General features: G+C 38.5%; 1 protein-coding gene across 2 annotated transcripts; it reads right to left on the reverse strand.

Moving 5' to 3' along the window:
• On the reverse strand, nt 1–21471 carry LOC131235148 (uncharacterized). 2 transcript variants are annotated; one of them, XM_058232377.1, is made up of 10 exons: nt 21295–21471; nt 10832–10996; nt 9602–9796; nt 7591–7672; nt 7340–7482; nt 6085–6166; nt 5011–5084; nt 2843–4104; nt 1925–2016; nt 1–311 (listed from the first exon to the last, which is right to left on the reverse strand). In XM_058232377.1, exons 1-10 carry the CDS (start codon nt 21334–21336, stop codon nt 148–150), a joined length of 2301 nt encoding a protein of 766 aa, XP_058088360.1. In that variant the 5' UTR covers nt 21337–21471; the 3' UTR covers nt 1–147. The 2 variants fall into 2 exon arrangements, with proteins under 2 accessions (XP_058088360.1, XP_058088302.1); XM_058232319.1 differs by having other exon boundaries at nt 5008–5084.
• Nucleotides 21472–21898: the final 427 nt, after the last annotated feature.

Genomic DNA, 21898 nt, shown 5'->3' on the forward strand with positions numbered 1-21898 from the left:
TAAATGAATGATAATACATTATAATAAGATTGGAAATTTATATAACCCAAACACAATAACACTACATCCATAAAAGGAATTGATCATTGGTTGAGCAGCCGAGAATCATGAATTCCTCAGATGGTTAACAAAAAAATATAGATCTATCTATTCCTCATTGCTGTCAAAAAGCGAAGGACGCCTCACAGGAAGTTTTAGAAGCGATTCGATCACCGACCTTTTTCCTTCTGGAGGTTGCGTTCCAAGGGCTGTATCATCTTTCTTCCCCTCAGTGAAAACCGCGCTTCTGTAGTTCAAATTACTGCTTGCTCCTGAAAATTTTGTGGGCACATGTACACAAAAGTATACATTAATACACATCTCATTGTTAATGAAACAGATAAAATGTTTATCTAACAGTAGAAATCATATGCTTTTGGGGTCTGTAATAGGACATCATACACAACAGTCTGCAATTCTATGATCATTAATTATAACTAGTCTAATAAGTGCGGATTGAAATGCCACTGGCTGTTCTCTTACAGATGCTAATACAACCTGATAATTCTTTTTCCTCTTTTTCAGTTAACAGGGATTCACTGATAAAAGAAATATACAAATCTGGTTAACACAAGCCCAAGGAACTGAAAAGGTGGTGGAAGTCCCCAGAATTCAAATAAAACTAATAGCACATTCTAACCTAAAGAGAACTCCAAAAGTTGTTAGAAGTCTTCAACACCTTAATCTTATATTGTTTTAAAAAGTAGAATCAGTCAAGAACCAAGCCTTGTACCTAAGGATAGATTTCCTTTAGGACTGTCCAAAGTAGGTCATTTTCTGACCCAGGAGTAGGATACATTTGGATTTTGGATAGTCAATTGACTAAGTTGAGAAAACACACATTCCATTGTAGAAGAAATGGCCAAAGTGGGGTAGCACCATTTTAATTCATAATGACAACCAAAGCCCTAAAACCAATTTTGGTCTTGTCCCTTAATATGAATTGAATATGTTAGATCATGATATTCATTTGCAGATTATACCTTGCATCATCATCATCATCATCTAAGCCTTATCCCAACTAATTGGGGTTGGCTACATGAATCATGTTTTGCCATTCCACTCTATTAAGGTTCATAAATTCGGTTAGACCATAGGTCATCAAGTCTTTTCATACTACCTCCAACCACGTCCTTTCGGGCCTTCCCCTTGCCCTTTCAAAGCCTTCAACTTGTACTAACTCACTCCTAACTGACGCAATTCTTGGTCTCCATTGCACATGACCAAAACATCTAAAGGCTTGTTTGTTTTACTAATTACCACAGTAATGGAAATGGGCAATGATTACAAATTTCTTGTCTAATGACAGCAATTGCATTTGATCACAATAGCAGCACCAATTACATTGTTTGGTTTATCATGATAAAAATGTAATGATGGCAATTTCACATTACTTCATTGTCAAATCAACACCAAAATAATGTTAGTGTTTGGATTGGAATTTCCATTGCAATACAATGTAAATTTGTAATGATTACACATTTCTTTACCTGTCTCCGATTACATCTGCATTTGACCCTCGAAATATGTATCGTAATATCTCTTTAAACAAATGTTGCAAAATAATAATGATGGCCCATTTAGGTTTACCACGGAAGTCAATGAAACAAATATGCCCTAGTTAAAACACTATCTTCCCTCATCCTACCAATAATCTATCTCCACATCCTCATTTCAGATACACTTATCCTATGAATATGTTGTTCCTAAACTTCCCAACATTATGTCTCATAAAGCATGGCTGGTCTTATAGTTATCCTATAAAATTTCCTTTCAGCTTTAGTACCCGATGATCACAATGAGTGGTATACGACAATTACAGTGATCACTTGCATAGAGAAATAAAAAAAGAATGTGTAAGGATACAAAAGATAAATCTTTTGACCTTGATCTCCATGTTGCTCTACTTGAGTAGTTGATGTATGTTGGACATCTTCTGCCTCTAATAAATCATTCACTGCTGAATCCAACTTGCAGCTGAAAAATAAAGAAATAGTTAGTAAAATACAAAAGAAAGTGAAATTCAATGAGTGCCCAAAACAGTGCAGCTCATGTATACAAGAAAAAGGCAGTTGTTCTTAGAAAGGAGAACATTAATAGGAAAAAAAAAAAAAAAAACAGTTGGAACACAAGTGACCAGAAATCAGTTTATATAGGGTTGTCCACCTGAATATGAATTCCTTTCATCCATTCATGTGATCGCAAAAGCATCAAAAGACCCAAATGAAATATATAAGGTTGCTTGAAGATTCACATAGTTCTCATAGAAGCTGAAGAATTGGATGGAGGATGGTGAGAATGTAAGAATGTCCATAAAAGCTAGGCCAACCTTTCATATTTGTCGTGTTTCCAAATAAAAAATTTTGTAAGCAAACTGTCTTTAGAAGTGATCATTGTAGGATAGGTGCAATCGGACTCAAAGATGGGATATCTTGGATATAGATGTTGACTGTGTTCTTTTGCACTATTGAGAGGTAGTTTCTCAATTATAAAATAATATCAAAAGATTACTAAATCAATTAGCGTAACTATGCAAGTTACCACATCTTTAAATCAAACAACCATTTCAATGAAATCGACGAATCAAACAGAGTGTAAAAAGAGCTGTCTTACATAAATTTGAAGAGACCTCACCACAGCAAATGTACTCCCAGTAAATTGTTGAAAAGTAAAATGAGGCGGGAAAGAAAAAAGGAAAAAAGGAGGAGCAGGCAAGTAGCTTAAAAAACATGAATATCTGTCCTCTGCAACTAATTCTATCATAGAACACATACAAGACAGCATTGAAGGGTATGAGAAGGACCTCTTCTCAGAAGAAGGGTATTGAAATCTTTTACTTTCTTCAGTATCCAGAGAGGGTCCCCCACCAACAGTCTCTCCAGGAACAGAAAAGTGTTGAACACTGCCGGCTACAGAATCATCCTTAATTCTCACTATGGATGGCTCCCCAACAACCATTGATGCTTGCAACTGCCTATATGGTAGTTGTGCAACATTGCAGCTTTCTGTTGGTTCTGTAATTTCTTCAAGAGATGAACCACCGCTAGTATTCCCCTTGCTAGAGCTCGAACAGGCATCCAAATCAGGGAATCTGTTCAAAGTGGCTGGCAAGAACAGGCTTCCTGGTTCTTGAGAAACAGACACCACTGTCGAGAATGTGGGCTCCTCTTGTCTAGGCATTTCGTTAATAACTGACTTGGCTAATTTATTTTGTGCAAATTCTCTTGGCGGAGATGAACTCTCTGTATTGGCTATCATAGATGAACTTACTGAAAAGATGCTGCTAGTAGATTTTGGCTGAATTTCACTGACCAGTCCACCAACAGCACTTGAAGGACTAAACTCACAAGTGGGGATGGCATGACTGGTGTCTGAATTCACAACTACAACTGCTGTCTTAGGCATAACTTGATGTCCAAGAGCATGAACGGGCTTTGGAAGATCATTGTCATCATCACTATCAAAATCATCAAACACCACCTTTGCTGGAAGAGGTAATGATCTTTGCATAGCGTGATCTAAAGCAATCTCATGATTGAATGAATCGTGAAAGGTCACTGAGCTACTACCAGATGGTTTCCCTTCCTCGGGAACTTGACTAACCAAGCAATCAGATCCAGACAGTCTCTTACTAAATTCTGTTCTATCACCACAATCACTTGAGGATAATGAGTTGGAATTTGAAGCAATATCTTCTCTAAAGGTAGAAACGATTTCTGGTGGGACTTCTTTTGATGCATTTTCTTTCTCATTACTTGAGGAAACATCCCAACTTTCTTGAAAGGATAAACCAGAGGTGCTTACTGATAATGAGGAAACAACCTCTGCAGTTGATGTAGGAATACAATCGGATTGCTGTTGATTGGAAGGAACTGATTCTTCTTCTGTATCAAAAAGGCTATCAGAGAGAAATGCAGAACATAGTTTATGTCTGTGAATGTCTGAATCTTGAAAGAAAGTAAGATTTCCTGCAGTATCGGCCACACTGGCAGCAGCATCCTCAATACCACGGTGTTGGGACTTTGAAATTACATCAGTGCTCGATACTGTAGATGTTGCATGATCCTTCAGGAAAGAATATCAAAATATGAAAAAAAATAAGAATTTCTCGATGGCAGATAATAACCCTGCCTACTGACAAGGCAGTGCTTATAAAAGTCAATCGAAATATCTAGACATTTCCAGTTTTTAAACATCCAATTTAGAATAATCAGTAATCAAATGGTTTGCGAACTCCTGACCATCAGATAAAGAAGAAGTTCACAAACATCCTATAAAGATCAAGATTTTTTTTTTTTAAAAAAAAAAAAAACACACAAATGAGCAAGGCATTAAAAACCATCAAAACCAGGTCTAACTCATCCAGTTTTTCTAGAGAACAGACCAACTCACTTTCCTGAAACGTGTATGCATTCCAGACTAGCCACTTAGCAACTCAAAGATTTCAGCCAAAACAGGAGGATTCTTAGGAGTTTCAGCCACTGTGAGTCCCTCCGAAACCAAGTTTTTAGACTTTGAGAGTGACTAAAAGAGTTTTGTTTTTTTTTTTTGGATCAGTGTGGGTGAGTTAGAAGTTTCCTACTCTTCAAAAGAAAAGGAGTTATAAGTTCCCTATAAAGAGGGTATAAAGCATTGAAACATACAAGTATCAGGGGAGACCAACTGAAATCTTGTAGTTATGGGACTCCTCACATGACAGCATGTTTTACAGCATACCCTTATTGAATCTTTTTTTTTTTTTCCCCGAAGAGTAGCATAGTGGACCAAAGTTTATATGGAAGAGTAGCATAAAGGTGATAAAACAGTCTAAAGAATTCTGCTAAGTGTGCAGAACTATAAAGAGAAAACAGCAAGATTCTTGTAAAGTAGAGCCAGCTTGATTCCAAAATTTTTCACAACAAAAAAACATGAAATCCAAAGACAATATGATTGAGTAGATAATTTCAGAGGGAAATTAAACAAACCGACCACCTTTGCATGCAAATATTCCACATTGTTGTTATAGCCACTCACAGCATCAGGTAACGAGGGACTATCCTCATCATCTACACACAAAAAAGAGCAATTTTAGGTTCTATCAGAATGTATCTGTGCAGAATCAACACTAATGATTTCAAAGTCTAACTATTTTGTACCATGGAGAAGCATGAGATTGACCATTTCAACAAGCAATCAACTCAGATCCATTTCAACAAAGCAAACTTTTTTTACGGAGAGAGATGCTCCAGTGCTCCTAGTTGCATTGGGACACTTGGACGGTCTAATCCGTTGATCTAGACTGTTCATTTGGTCCAAATTTCATGGGATACCATGAAATATCATACTAATCTGACAAATATTAACCATTGGTCAATGGCATTAAATACAGACGGCGATGGCCATTTACACACACACCAAAAAAAAAAAGGTGGTCTAAGCAACAATTTGATCCATCTATCTGTTAGGGAGTATCATGGAATGCTTATGATTCTAAAGAATCACTTTTGCAAGGCAATCATAACCATCCCATCCATAGCTTGGAAAAGGGATGGGTATAGAAAATAAGACCAATAAAGGATGGATTGGATCACCCAATCAGTGTGATTTTTGCATGGTAGACTATGATATGTATTCTGAACTTATTGGACAGTTCAGATCGATTGATTGGACTGCCCAAGGGAACCAATGCAACTAGGGACACTAGTGCTCTGAGAGCACTGGAGCATCTCTTTGATGGATATGCAAATTTACTAGAAACAAAAGAAAGATACATTGACAAGAATGTATTCCCAATACATAAGGATTCATGTCTGGATCCCTCTTGGCAAGAACAATGGCTATGACGTTACTATCACCGGGAACCAAGGAAATCAAAATGTTTAACCATGAGGCTCTGTCACTGATTTCACTGAATATCAAGGCAAGCCTCCATGGTTCCACTTACTCATAAGATACCAAAAGCAATAAAATCTTAGAGCAGCCTTCTGCCACTAAAGGACCATTGATATGACTCAGCAGGCTCATTGATGCTCATAACAAGTATAGAAATCCAGAAGCATGGCGTACAGAATTTATAAGGGCTAAGAAGTGCCGCCTCAAGCATCGCTTTGAAATCTAATGCAGCAGATACCAGGGGTTCAATTCCATCCTGTCAATGATGGAAAAATCAGAATGTAACAAAGCCAATTTTCAAAACAAGAAACAGTTGGAGTAACAATTTTCGAAACAACCTTTTTTTCTTTTTTCTTTTTTTTCTTTTTTTCTTTTTTCTTTTTTTTGTTTTTTGTTTTTTGTTTTTTATTTTTACTTTTGGGAGTAACACTTGAAATGGCATTGAACTAAAACTGAAGAAAATAAAAGGGTCACTAAAAGGAATGTTAGACAATTATCCACCAAAATTCAAGAAAAATAATCATTAAAGATAAACTAGCAAAAGTACACCTTCAGCTTGATCCCGCGTGTCAAGTGTCCCTCTTTAGATGATAAAGAATACGGAAGGAAAAAGTCAAATCTAGAGGCAAGCGAAATGTATAAAATGTGGAAATATTGAAGATGAAGGCAAGAGATAAACATGTGTTCCATTAATTGAGAAGAAAATGGAACAAGAAAAGGAAAGAGAAGAACATCAGGAAATTAACTATGCTAGAAGGTAACGTGGGTTTAGTCAAGGAGAATTTGTGAAAATTTATAGGCGCGGTATTGTGAAAAAAGAGCATGGTATGGCTATCTTGTTCTTCAATGGTCAATAAGGGTGTTTCTTCTGACATTTCCATGTGTTACATCTGATGGTCAATTGACAGCCAAAGAAATGGCCTCATTGACCTAATAAAAGGCAAAATTGCATCAGCAGATTTTTACTGAAAATGGAAATATCTTACATATTTTCCAAATGATGTCAAGACATGTTAAAAATTCAATAAATTAGAACTTTCTCTAGGGCCATTTTCATCCAGACTTCTCAGAGGAGAAGGCTGTTAACATAAATGGTTGATGTTAAGAAACTCATTTCAATACAAAATAAAATAATCGGAAGCTAGCATGTGGCTGGTGAATTATATGAAAATAGAAAGATAGAAGTTCAAATTTTTGTGAATGAGTTTTATAGATAAAGCTCAATCAAGTAATATGCTCTTATCAAACTTATAACAAGGAAAGTTTCTCCAATAAAACATTCAACAAATAAGCAAGATAAGCTCTACTAAGATCTAACATTTCTAATCAAGCTACCTATTTTATGTTACCCTTAGAAGTGATATTGTTAAAATATTGAAGTCTGAAATATGGTAAATATAGCAAGCATTGTCAGGTCACATGAACATGCCTTCTCAGATGGACCTTGTTCCATCCCAAACAAATCTGCATTGAACCTAGCATGAGAGCCGGACTCTCCTGAACTCGAATGCAGTGAGTTCGGTTCCACTGCATGTCTGAAATCAAGTGATGCTGCATCTGACATGAAATTATCTGCATTTATATGAATCAAGGAAACCAAATTAATGCTAAATGCTTTATACCAACATGAACATAGAAGTATGCACGCATCTTTTAAATCAACATTAAATGAGGTACTACCAATTGCTAATCCACAGCTGTTGTCATGAATATACTCTTCTGAGCCAATAATATGAGGGAGTGGACCACGTGCTGACCCAATCTTTGGACATGAATACATAAAAGAAACAGGTCAATTTCATTTCCAAGAGTTCTATTTTACAAAGCTTCCATCTAACTCCAACAGAAACAAATTAACAGTTGCAGCAAAAGTTTGCATTTGAAAACATTCAGAAAAAAGACTGCTAAGAAAAATAAGTACCGAGTTCAAGCATGATTAATGACATAAATTTCAAGGGGGCACAAGTTAAATGTTGGACATTCTCAAAGCTATTGAAGAAATCTTAACAATACTGTCTAAATAACTACAAGGTGGAACTCACAATTTTCATACAATAATTTTTATGAAGTCATGGAAAAAGATTCAACTATCAGCGTTTTCACTTAAAAATTCCATTTCCTACAATAAGAGTCGTCATCATCATCATCTAAGCCTCACCCCAAGTAATTGGGATAGGCATTTCCTGCAATGAGAGTACTGAACATGCATTATACTTTTACTGATCAAAAAAGCATAAATTATAATTTGAACCTCCTAGATTTTTGGGTGGTTAAATTTCCAGTACAACATGCTGCAAGGACAGTCATAACTATTGGTCAAACTCTTCAAGAACAGTTGGTAATTAACTACTTCAAGTCTTTGATCCTAAGGGTAATTTGATTGGCTTATGATTGCAGCCCTTTTTTAATTTCTATAGAAACACATTTACTTCTAAAAATGACTTCTGGTCTCCTCCACCACATATGGACATAGAAATCCCCATGTGCTTCCGCAGAAAGTAAATGTGAATGGGTGTCAAGCTACATGTGCAACTTTCAGTGGATTCAGGACATACCATCAGTTCATCTGATGCATGCAGATTTGATTCCTTCTTCCCGGTCAAGGTCAAAAGTATCAACCATTTGTTTCTACTTGCAAGAATTTGAAAAAGATATATGGCCTGATCTCAAACATAATGACCAGAGCTTTGATGGGACAGCATATGTAGCGATCTGCAATCTGGTTACATCAACTGTTCCTGCCATTGCTGGCATCCTGCCTATTCCATGTTTAGAAAGCTAAGCTTTCTTCTCTGTTTTGCTGGCCAAGAAATCCAAGTATGAAATTGAAAGTATGGTTGGTTGGATATTTTCATGGGTAACTGAGACATTCCAATTTCTTGCAATTTATCCAAGCAACGATTGGATTATGTACCCCCATAAACTCACCATCGAATGGTCCCAGTGTGCAGAAATATATTGTGTGAAGATAATCCTTATTTCAGTCTGTAATCTGGGGAAAGGAGGAAAGAGGGGAAATGGGGAGAACATGTGGAATTTTAATAATCAAGGTCATTACAATGATAAGCAAAAAATAAATCCAAAGGAGACACAAAAATTATAGGGTATTTCGAAGTACCATAGAGCAATGTATGCTAGAATATGCTGGGATGGAGCTCTGCACATATAAGAAAGAACCGTGTGCTCTAACACTCCCTCTCAAGCTGGTGCATGGATATCATATATGCCAGGCTTGCCGATAATGTGCTTGAAGTGGTGAGATGATGATGCCTTGGTGAAAATGTCCACATATTGATCTTCGGAACGAACAAATGCAGTATGTAGAATTTTAGCTGTCAGTTTCTCTCAAACAAAGTGACAATGAAGTTCTGTATGTTTGGTGCATTCATGGAAAACGAGAATAGAGACAATATATATGGCTGCCTAATTTTCACAGTGAAGCGGAATTTATCTTTGTTGAAAAGAGAAAAAGGACATTGTCTTCGTTAAGTGGAGAAGTTGGCAGTGAAGAGCAATTAAAGTCACCAAGATTTGGCTTTGTACATATGGCATTGTTATTGATTAACATCACAGATTGCAGAAAAAGCTAACTAATGTCTCTTTGGACAGTCAACACTTTAAAAATAGTAATAATCAGCTTTAGATCTAAAAACCAAGCATATAAGAAGACATTACAAACAGAGAAGCATACTTTGAAAACAGAACCTGTTGATGCAGTTATCTTTGTTTTCTGCAAGTGATGCTTGTATGAACTCAGGCCCAGGGATAAAGCTTCCTTATATCTTGGCAATATGTCAACTTCATAACTCTGAGCAGGAATGCCTGCATGAACTGAATTTTTTATGTCTTCCTTCATACTGTCGGTTATCTTTTCTTCGGATATTTTCTGCATCCAAGGGAGATGGTGCTTCTCAAACAAGAGAATATCAAAGCAGATAACATAGTACATGAAATGCAATAAATGCAAATGTCAGCTGATACTGGCAGTATAACTAATAAAACCACCAGAGCACATGGAAAAAAGGATCATGGCATCCAGCCAAGACATGGCCAGGTTGTCATGACTCAGTGTCAAAGGTCACCAATATGAATCGCCTATGTAACCAGCAACTTGTATATAAGCGACGTGACTCGGCAGATACCTCTCCCGAATCAGATGAGTCGACCTATACATATCTAAAATAGCTGAATCGTTTGTATGATATGGCCCATTGTGATGGAGACTCAACCTTTATGGATGGGCAGATACACCAAGTTTCCATAAATTTATCCCTTCTTTTCCAATACTCTTCATACAAGACCCGCCAATTCATACCTGACTTGGTCTTTCCAGAACTGTATGTGATATTTTCATCTCATACGTCTCCTCCCTTCTGTGCATGTTAACAAGGGGAATAATCCATGGAATAATAATAAATAAATAAAGATTGAAATATTCTCATTATTTATGCATCAGTTCTAATCATGGCTAAGTTGACACATACAAAGTGTTAAAGCCTTGAAAGCAACCTTAGTTTAAAATATCGATACTGGAGCATGAGGCAGACAGCTCCTAAAACAATAACATATCGGTACATGTAGGATGATGCGTAGGAAATACCTTCTGTACATCATGAATTTTCGCAAGTTTTAGCATTGTATCAGTGATGCATACACATATCCATAGTGTATCATTCACTAGAGGGCCGAAACTTTACAACATGCAATCCCTATTGTATTGGACGACATTTTAAACCGTGCATGTAACAGTCACAAAAGCTTGCAGGAAAAATTAACCCTCGTGCTAATCAAGCTTCATTTTCATCTAAAACCTCGCAGAAAAGCAAAATTGTTGAAAACTAGCATCTCTACTCAAATTGTATCCATTGGAACACCATGGGTAGGTAGATAAATAAGTGTATCCGCTGGAAGCAATACTTGCATTTTCAATAAATCGGTGATAGGAGAGGTTGCGAAAAGAATTGAAAGTGTTCTTCAGATCTCGCTCAACAACTTCAGTCTGGTCTAGCAACCCAAGTACTTCCACTGTGGTAGCATCTGCTCTCTTTTGCAGCTTTTCTGAGAAGTCCTCCAACCATTTGAGAACCTAACACAATAGTTACCAGGAATGAGACAATGGACATTCATAATGTAGCATATAATCCAACACAAAATATCAAGATCCTGCCTAGAAACAAAGATCGTGCCTAGAAAGGGGCATTAGAAACCAACGAGATTCTTGGACCAGTAAGACATAATCTAGCTTAATTAAGGTAACTTGCATGCTGAAACGATAGACAGTATGAAGAGACAACAAGATAATGGTACTGAAAACACCAGCACAACATGGATACCATACTAAAAGGACAACACTTTGAACTTCTTTTGATGAGTTTTTTTTTTTTTTTTTTTTATGGAAGATTTCTTTTGATGAGATATTGAAAAAAGGTCACTACTGCATTGAAATTTATCATTTGCTGGAATAAAGCCCCTAGTCTAGATGGATTTATTTGGGGTCCCTTGTGAATGTAAGCTGCCATTCAAGTTAGGGCCTGCTTGATAAGTGGGAATCCATGGGAAAACAAAAGAATCCATAATTATTATTTCCCAAGGTGCTATTGAAATATGGATTCCGAGGGATGCCATTTTAAGTGGTATGCTTGATTTGTAAGTCGAAATATCCCGTTCATCTTGTAAACCAAGACGAGCTGAAAGCTTTTCGTGTATTTGAGACAACTCAAAGGGGTTGAATATATAGAGATTACAGCATCTATACAAGGAAAGAAATAAAATCAGAATCATCTACCTATGGAAAACCAACTATATAAGGTATGCTAGCTATACAAGGTCTATACAAGGTATGTTTCAGCCTGTCTATCATAGCCTGTCTAACATGCCCCCTCAAACTAATGCGGGTCATCGACAAGTAATAGTTTGCCAACGAGAAATGAGTGACGTGTAGAAGTTAGGGACTTGGTGAAAATGTCTGCAATCTGATCATGGGATGCAACATGTGGTAGAGAAATGAGCCCAGACTGAAATTTCTCACGAATAAAGTGACAGTCAACTTCAATATGCTTAGTCCGTTCATGAAAAACCGGGTTAGAGGTAATCTGAATGGCACTGAGATTATCAACATGGAGTGGAGTAGGATTCTGCACAGGAATGCCCAAGTCGGAAAGAAGTCCACGTAACCAAACAAGCTCACTACATGCAGCAGACATCGCTCGATACTCGGCTTCTGTGCTTGATTTGGAAACAGTGGCCTGCTTCTTACACTTCCAAGAGATGAGAGAATTGCCGAGAAAAACACAGTAGCCAGTGGTAGATCTTCGTGTGAGAGCGCAACCAGCCCAATAAGCATCCGAATAAGCACGAAGGTCCAGAGTCGCCGTGGAGGAGAAGAACAGTAATCGATCTAGAGTTCCACGCAGGTACCGTATGATGCGTAACACCGCAGTCATATGAAGAGTCCGAGGAGCAGAAACAAACTGACTGACGACTTGGACAGCATAGGCAATATCAGGGCGAGTCATAGTTAAGTAAACCAGACTCCCAACCAAACGACGGTATAAGTCGGGCTGTGCAAGTAGATTACCATCGTCGCGGCCATAATGAATGTTAAGTTCTAAGGGAGTCTGAACTGTTTTCTGATCTGTCAATGATGCCAAAGCGAGAAGATCCTTGGTATATTTACGCTGGCTGACCAGGATCCCACATTTAGAACGTGAAATTTCAAGCCCAAGAAAGTATGTGAGATGGTCGAGATCCTTCATCTTGAAGGAGGATTGCAGAACTTCCTTTAAAGCCGAGATGCCAGTAGCATCACTACCAGTCATCAACACAGACGAGGACAATTACAATTCCGCGAGCAGTGGTGCGCAAAAATAAGGATGGGTCATGACCACTTTGAGTAAAGCCAGCACCCGTAACAACATCGTGAAAGCGTTGGAACCGTGCCCGAGGTGCCTGTTTGAGGCCGTACAGGGCTTTTTTTAAGCGACATACCTTATTGTCAGGGATTAAGGAACCAGGAGGAGGTTTCAAATACACTGTTTCTTGAAGATCTCCATGAAGAAAGGCATTTTTCACATCCATCTGAGCGAGTGGCCATGAGCGAACAGAAGATATAGCCAGAAGAGTACGAACAGTTTTCATCTTGGCCACGGGAGCGAAAGTCTCATCATAATCAATTCCATATTCTTGTTTGTATCCCTGAGCGACAAGTCGAGCCTTATATCGATCCAATGATCCATCAGACTTGAGTTTGACCGAATAAATCCATTTGCTACCAATTAGCTGTTGGTCAGCAGGTCGAGTGACAATGTCCCACGTATGATTATCTGCCAATGCTGCAAGTTCTTCTGCCATAGCCTTCTTCCAACAATCATGAGTGGCTGCCTGAGAGTATGAAGTAGGAATAGAAACGGTATCCAGAGTAGCATTCATGGCAGACATAGAGCATATCAACCGATCAGGCGCTCGATGTTCACGAGCGGAACGACGGATCGAGGTAAGTTCGGGATCAGCAACGGGTACAGTAGGTTCGGGTTGAGTAATAGGTGGTGGATCTGTACGTGGTCGACATGAGTAAACCTGCAACGGACGAGGGAGAGTACTTGAGGCAAACGGAATTTCTGGAAAGGCAGTTAGACCAGGAGAGTTGGGAGTGTGCGGAGGAGGAAGAGATGAATGAAAAGCAATGTGCTCAAGAAAAACAACATGTCGTGAAACCCGAACACGACGAGAAACCGGATCATAACACCGAAAACCCTTCTGAGTTTCCCCAAATCCCAAGTACATACATTTGACTGATTTTGGAGATAGTTTGTTACGTTCACGTGAAGCCAGGTGAATATAACAGATACAACCAAAAACACGAAATGTGGAATATGCAGGAGGTAAGCCAGTGAGAACAGAGTAAGGAGATTTACTGTTCAGAACTTTGGTTGGCATCCGGTTAATCAAGTAGACGGAATGTAACATTGCTTCAGCCCAGAAAGAACGAGGAACACTCATAGCTGTCATCAGGATGTTGGCAGTTACAACAATATGACGATTTTTTCTTTCAGCCACCCCGTTCTGTTGTGGAGTATCAGAACAGGTGGTTTGATGAATAATTTCATGCCCTTGAAGAAATGTATGGAAATCAGTTGAGAGATATTCCCCCCCTGAGTCAGAGCGGAGAGTTTGAACTGAAACCCGAAATTGAGTCTCCACCATAGAGTGAAATAACTTGAATTTTTCAAAAACCTGTGACTTTGATTGTAGAAAGTAAATCCAAGTGTAACGTGTGAAATCATCAATGAATATTACATAGTATCGTAAACCAGAGAGAGACATAATTGGTGAAGGACCCCAGACATCCGTATGCACAAGTTCAAACATAGAAGATGATTTTGTAATACTTAGGGAAAATGGAACACACTTACTTTTTGAAAGACAACAGGAAGAACAAGAATAATCCAAATCATTTTTATTAAGAGAAATATTCCCTAACATGCCAGACGAAATTAACTGAAGTAACCGATCGGAATGTGGATGACCCAGGCGAAAGTGCCATAGTTTCCACAATTTATTTGCTAAAGAAATATCTGATGAAGAAGGAAAAAAGAAACAACGGGCCGGAGTGATAGATGGATCAAAATCCAGCACGTACAGACGACCATGCCGCCTACCCCTCCCAAGTACCTTCCCCGTCGCCAGATCCTGCACAAAACAACAGTTGGGAAGAAATATGACTAAGCAGTTATTTGATGTGAGTTGACCAACTGAAATTAAATTGAAGGAGAGGTTAGGGACATGAAACACATCACGAAGGGTGAACTGGCGATGAGCAGAAGGAGAGAAAGTCAATGATCCAACAGACTGAATAGGTAGTCTAGTGCCATCCGCAGTAGAAATAGCCTGATTGCCGGTGTAAGGACGAATGTCACGAAGATGGGATACAGCACCAGTCATATGATTGGAAGCACCCGAATTGAAGAACCATGTAGAAGATGGGGATATACCTGACATACCGACAGCAGAAAGGGCCTGAACGATTTGCTGGAGCATCGCAGGAGTTAACGGAGATGAAAGTCCTTCAGCAGAAACAGTAGATGTAGAATCAGTAACAGTTGGCTCGGAAGAAATAGTGGCAGCAGTAGCAGAAAGAGCACGACCACGACCACCACGTCCACGGACGGAAGAAGATGCATATGCACGTGTACGGCAGTCTTGAATGCCATGACCAGTTCGTCGACAATAAGCGCACCATTCTTTGCATTGAGCTACAACATAACCTACCTTGTTGCAGCCGCAACATGTTAAAAGAGAGGAGCCACGCGTTGATATAGTGGTGGACACAGCAAGCACCATATCAGAGGATCCCGGAGTCGAGGAAGGAAGTGATAGAACTTTCAGTCGTTGTTCCTCAGCCAATAGATTATTAATAACCGAATTCAATGAAGGAGTAGGGCTACGGTTCAAGAGAGCAGTTCGACAATGCTCGAATTCCGAACGCAGTTTCATAAGAAATTGGCGAACTTGCGCACTCTCGCGCATAGTTTGGAAAATCCTAAAGTCATTAGGAAATATTGGATCCATCAAGGCCATCTCAGTCCAAATTGTGACAATTTTAGAATAAAATGATTGAATATTGTCGTCACCCTGAGTAAGGTTAACGAGATCCTGTTCCAGACGATATGACCAGGCCGCATTACTTTGTTGATAAATTGTCTGAAGATGCTCCCACATTGCCTTAGCCGTGCGATGAGGTGTGAGGCCAACAGCAATGGACCGATCGACTGAATCGAGAATCCAGGTAATAATCCGTCCATTGTTCATTTCCCAATCAGCCAATTTATCGGCATCCGTGGAAGTGAGAATAGTAACAGATCCATCAATTAGTCCCCACAAACCACGACCCTTCAGGAAGTTCTGAAAATGGATGGCCCATAGTGAATAGTTGGTACCATCAAAACTACACCTTGGGGCCTCTGTACGTGATGAGTTCTTGTCCATTGATCGGAGTTAATATAAAGCACGTAAAGAGTTGCAGCAGAAGAAGAATAGGAACAGCAACAGGACATCAACAGTTGCAGCAGAAGAAGAATAGGAACAGCAACAGTTGCAGCAGAAGAAGAATAGGAACAGCAACAGGACCTGTGGATCTAGAAAATGTAGATCCGGCGACGCAGCAGCAACAGCAACAGATCGGGCGACGCTGGGGGTGGTCGGATCTTCAACAAGAGTGGTCGGACGCGCAGGGGGTGGTCGGACGGGCAACAGGGGGTGGTCGGACACGCAGCAGGGGGCGGTCGGACGCACAGGGGGTGGTCGGACGAACAGTCGGACGCAGGAGGTGGTCGGATCTTCAACAGGGGACGTTCGGACAAGCAAGGAGTGGTCGGATCTGCAACAGGGGACGTTTGAAAGAGTAGGGGATAGTCGGATCTGCAACAGGGGCGCGGGACGAGCAGCAGATGGTGCTTGGACGAGCAGAGGGATGATCGGACGACGCAACAGGGGTGGCCGGACGACGCAGGGGTGGTCGGATCTGACAGGTGGTGCCGGATTTGGATCAGTGATTCTCTGATACCATGTAAACCAAGACGAGCTGAAAGCTTTTTGTGTATTTGAGACAACTCAAAGGGGTTGAATATATAGAGATTACAGCATCTATACAAGGAAAGAAATAAAATCAGAATCATCTACCTATGGAAAACCAACTATATAAGGTATGCTAGCTATACAAGGTCTATACAAGGTATGTTTCAGCCTGTCTATCATAGCCTGTCTAACACATCTCACAAGGGTCACCTTGTATCTTATGCTTAAGAATTGTAGTAGAAAATTGTAATGATTGCAAATCAAACACGAGATAACATTAATGATTACACTTTTCTTTTCCTTTTCCATAGATTCCCACTTATCAAATAGGCCCCCAATGTTTTCAATATTGACGATATCAACAGATATATCCCACAATATATCTTGTATCCCACTTGTGCGATACAAAACGCACAAGTAGTGTCTAAAATTTTTCATATCATAGGATATATCGTAATATATCACATGGTATCGAAAATATCATGCAATATCACAAGATATCATGACCAATCCTTTAGAACAAGAAAAATATTTCATATCAACGATATTTGTTGATACCAACAAATATCGTATGAAAGCGTGGGAAATCCAGGTCAAAGGCAAAAAAAAAAAAAAAAAAACTCATCGAAGCCCCTCTGATCAGCATTCAATTGGCCCCTATTTCAGAGTATTTAGGAGAGTTTTTTATGAAATCATCGTCACATACACTCTAATATTGGAATTCGGGGAAAATGGGCTGATTTGTGAAAATTTTGGAAAAAATTAAAATTTTCTCAAATCAGAGAGGATAAGTACTAGCATTATATTATAGAGTGTCTTCACTGGTATCATTCTACTATGACTTGGGCATAGTATTGTCAGTTTGTAGAGCAGCAATTCTATACCCAGCTTCATCGAGATGGAGATGATGATCTTAAGCCACCGTGCAACTCTATGTGGGTCTGAGCCAAAACCATACACATTATTCACAGACATATTTCTAGTTTTCTACTTTCTCTTTTGCTTTGGAATGTATTGGTTGTGTTTCCATACATGTCTTCTTACATTTATAGATTATATGAATTGACTTTGAATATACTTGCATCATTTCAGTTGGATAGCAGATAGATTAGGACCACATACAAAGGAAACCGATTATGTGCATTTGTTTTTTGTAATGATTTAATTTCTAAGTATGTATTGATGTCATTTTTAACAATCCCTAAAATTTCATTGAAAAAAATCGACCAATTTCCCAATGTTTCACAACAAAAGAGATACATTACAAGATACAACAGATATATCCCATGCGATAACGAATATGTATCTGTATCCCAAGGGTGCGCTATATTACGCGATAACGTTATGAAAAACACTGCAGACCCTTAGTGGAAATGATGAATTTTTTTCCTTCTTACTAGTTACCATTGGTTATGAATTTTTTCTCTTACTCATGGCATTAAAAAACAGTTACATAATGGCATTAACAGTAATGCCGGGATCTGTTACGCGATATGGTGCTGTAATGCCCATTCTTTAATTTTTAATTTTTTTTTAAATGGTCCGTTAAATGGCCCTATAACAGCCGTTAAGGGCCCCTAACAGGCTGATATAGGGTCATAATGGGCCAATATGAGCCCATAACAGTCCGATATGGGGCAAATAAATTTTCTTCTACTAAAAGAAATTGACCACTGCAGGGCTGTAACGACCATTACACGTCTGTAACAGACTTTATAGCCTGTGTTGTAACAGCTATAAGGCTGGCCTTTACAGCCATTGTTACTGTTATTGAATACCTTGCTCTTACTACTTAGTACTTACCACTGGTTCTAAGTATCTTAGGGTTGCCCCTGTCTCCAAAGGTGAATTAAACGAAGCTGCAATGCAGTCAACTATGGTCCACCTGAAGTAAAACATAATTACGAGTTTGTGTTTGTGTTTAGGAAGGTTTATTTTAGGAGTATGGTTTTAGTTAGAATTTAGGTATAAAGAGGATCTTTAGTACATGGCATAAGTCATGAATCATGTATTTTAGAGGCTTTGGGAGGTACCTGTTTGGATTTGAGTCAAACTAGAAGAGATGGGTTGGTAGTGCAATTTGGAATGCTGATTTGGTCACAAACTTTATAGTGTGAAAGGTTTTGGGTAAGTGTTGATTTGCTATATATGGCAAGCATTCAATCCTTGAATAGTATAGTCAAGTCTTTATCTTGAATTTTTATTCAATTGGATTTGGGTTGTCTTAGCTTAGGTAAAATAGTTCCGGAGAGAGTTACAGTGGGTACTGGGTACTTTGTAGAAGCATAAATAAAGAGGTTTGGGTTGGAAACTTCACGTGTCGTTTCTTTTAGTTTCTTTTCTTTTTTTAGTGAAGGAAGTTTTCTCTTTTTTCAAACTATTGCTTCTAATATAGTTGGAGGTGAATTTCTTCGCTCCCTTTTTTACTACTATTTAGAGAATTGACTTTGTTTCCCAATCCCTACATGAGGACACTGGAATTTTCCTGTATGCATTGTTTGTAAAATGGTAGTATCTATAGGAACGTGGTCAATGTCTAAATCAAGCTTGGGGAGTTTAATGCATTCCACGTGGGATCATTTGAGACCAATCAAATTTGAATAAGATGTGACACACATAGTGATTCTCATAGGCAGCAACTCAAGTTTTGAAGCTGAGGTATAAGAGAAGATATAGAGATGACAAAACAGGGTCCTTTCTCACCTACTACCTTGGAAAGGTATTGACTTTTTGTTTTCCTTTTGAGAGTCAAGAAGCTGGCAGATTAAAAGACTTGGGCTATGTTTGGATGCACAACTAAGATAGTCAAGAAAAAATGACAAAAATGCAATGATGTTTCGTTTCCTAGTATTCATAATGAGGAAGTAGCTCCCAAATTAAAGTTGTTCCTTTCTAGTCCAACTCAAAGGTACTCAACTAGAAGGAATGTAACACATTAGAAGTAATGCATAAGAAAAAGCAATTGCAGTTGGGAGCCTTCACTCGGTATAGAATTAGAAGGAATGTAAATACAACTTAGTAACTTCCTCTCTATTGAAATAATTATTGCAATTCAATTCAGTAGTGCATCCAAAGTCACCTGTAGGTTAGACCATCAATCCGGAAAGTTCGGGAAAGCCCATGAATAATGCAACAAGCTAGTAGAGCAACACCACAATTAGGTAAGGATGCATTTCAATACCTATTGAATAGATTTGTAACAATGATTTCAATCAAGTGGAATTGAAAATATTGCAGATGAGTTCCTTAGTACGACCTATGGTCTAACTGAAGTAATGGCCTTTGATAGAATGGAATGGAGGAACAAGATTCATGTAACTAACCCCAATTAGTTGGGATGAAGCTTAGATGATGATGATGAGTTCCTTAGTATCCATAACGAGGTTATGAGGAAGTACCACCTAAACTACAATTTCATTCCTTTCAAATCCAATTTGAAAGTAACAACAAAAACAATTTGGAGCCTAGTGTCACAACAGGATATCCCCATGGCCTCATTGACTTAGCCATTTGGGCACTACTTGTACACTAGAGATTTTATACATATAATTTAGAGAATTCTGGAGAAGATAAGAGTTGTGTAGAGATTTCTAGAACATTCTAAAGATTTCTATTGCCTTCTCTATTGCTAGTCATCTATGTAAGGAGACTAGAAGGTTCTTAGGTCTATATAAGGGGGAGGGCTCATCATCTGGGAGACATCTTAGAAAGTTGTAAGATTTCTCAAGTATCAGTGAAATATAATTTCTCTTGCCTTTAACACTCTTGTGCTCTCTATGCTCTTAAAGCAGCTTGGCTACACTTGGTAGGTTGGCAAACTCATTCAGAAAGGGGCTATCAGGAGAGTGCAACATGGTCTACGTTTGGGGGAAGCACTTGGATCGTGATACTAGTCCCTCAATATGAATACTAAGGGAAGTAACCACAATTTGGTCAATTCCACTTTATTGACCTAATTGTCACAATTCAGTTCAATAGTGAATCCATGCAACCTAAGCCATTAGCAACAACATTTGTTTCATGATGTCAAAACTCTACACACTATGGGTACTGATGCACACCCCCAAAACCGCATAAAAATGTATATTTTGTTGGATCAATCTCTCCTGACCTTGGCCATTCACATTGGAGATCCTAGGTAATCCTCAAAATGGCTTGCTAATCAAGTCTTTAAACTTTCTAATATGTTATTATTACAATAAATAATACTTATTTTCAAAATATCAGTTTGCAACCGTTTAATTGAAGATCAAACTCTTGTTAGCATTTCTAAAGCATGTAGAGTCATTTCACATTAGGGTATCGATGATCCAACCATTGGGATGGTAGATTAGTGGCTATAAAGGGGGTTTTAGCAACCCCTTGATACACAACAAGAAAACACAAGACAATTCCTATGATCTGGAAGAACATACTGCCCATTGTGATTCCCAGTCTCGGGGCATTTTCCCACTCTATAATCGGCACGATCTCTGATTTCCAATTTTAACAGTATCATTAGCATTTAATGACGTTAATTACTATATTCCAATTAAAAAAAATCTGAGCTTTTGACTAATGAGTTTCAGTTACGTACGAAAGGAGTGTTACGAAAAATCTATACAGTTCTCCCATGCATCTTTTCTACTTTTGATACTAGACGAGTACCAAAGTGTTCTACTCTAACAAAAATGAAGGCGTATATGTCAATTCCCCAAAAAAAGAAAGAAAAAAAAAAACTCACAAATAAGATTTTATTTTTCAGCAGCCAAACGCGTCTCCAATAAAATTGCAATTGAAATCCTAAGGAAAAATGAAAGGCGGAGAACAAACCTCGTTTTGCATTGTCAGTTTCCTTCTCACAGAATCTTCCATTGCAAAAACAGCCCTGGAAAATCAATGAAGAGAGCAAAATAGATAAAAATGAATTTCTGGTTTTCTTTAGAATTCAAAATGAAATTCTTGCAAGTGATTTGAATTTTGTTTATATCAGAGAAAAGGAAAGACAGAGGAGTACCTTTTTCTTTCTGATCGGAAGTTGCAATGTGGAGCGAAAGCTCTCTAGAGAGTTTTATACTCCGGCGGTGTTCATGGTTCATAAACATGCACCTAGAAATTGTACACGTAGAATTATTATTTCTCTGAAATTGGACCGTCCAAATGGTGGCCCTTACTTTAGGTTGTTCATAAAAAATAAAGGATACTGTAATGATTTTTTAAAATGGATGATCTAGATTGAAAATATTGAATGGTCCCAAATTAATAAACATTTTTGGACGCCTATGATAGTTGACTTGCCCTGGCCATGCCTGTAAAATCAGTGGTCAAGAAATCATAACCATCCAATGGTGGGCATCAAAGGACGCGGATTGAGTGGTGAACCCAACACCACATAGCTACGTGGTGTGAGCACTCTGTGGAGTCTACTGTGATCTAT

This window comes from Magnolia sinica, chromosome 1 (assembly GCF_029962835.1).
Source record: "Magnolia sinica isolate HGM2019 chromosome 1, MsV1, whole genome shotgun sequence".
NCBI classification, from domain to species: Eukaryota; Viridiplantae; Streptophyta; class Magnoliopsida; order Magnoliales; family Magnoliaceae; genus Magnolia; species Magnolia sinica.

What these genes read in the sequence shown, in the direction of transcription:
- LOC131235148 (XM_058232319.1), bottom strand. Translation starts at nt 21,336, where the DNA reads ATGGAAGATTCTGTGAGAAGGAAACTGACAATGCAAAACGAG. An exon ending in AACTGACAATGCAAAACGAG is followed by an intron (nt 10,997 to 21,294) that starts GTTTGTTCTCCG and finishes CTATTGTGTTAG; the next exon opens with GTTCTCAAATGGTTGGAGGA. An exon ending in AGAGCAACATGGAGATCAAG is followed by an intron (nt 312 to 1,924) that starts GTCAAAAGATTT and finishes CAAAATTTTCAG; the next exon opens with GAGCAAGCAGTAATTTGAAC.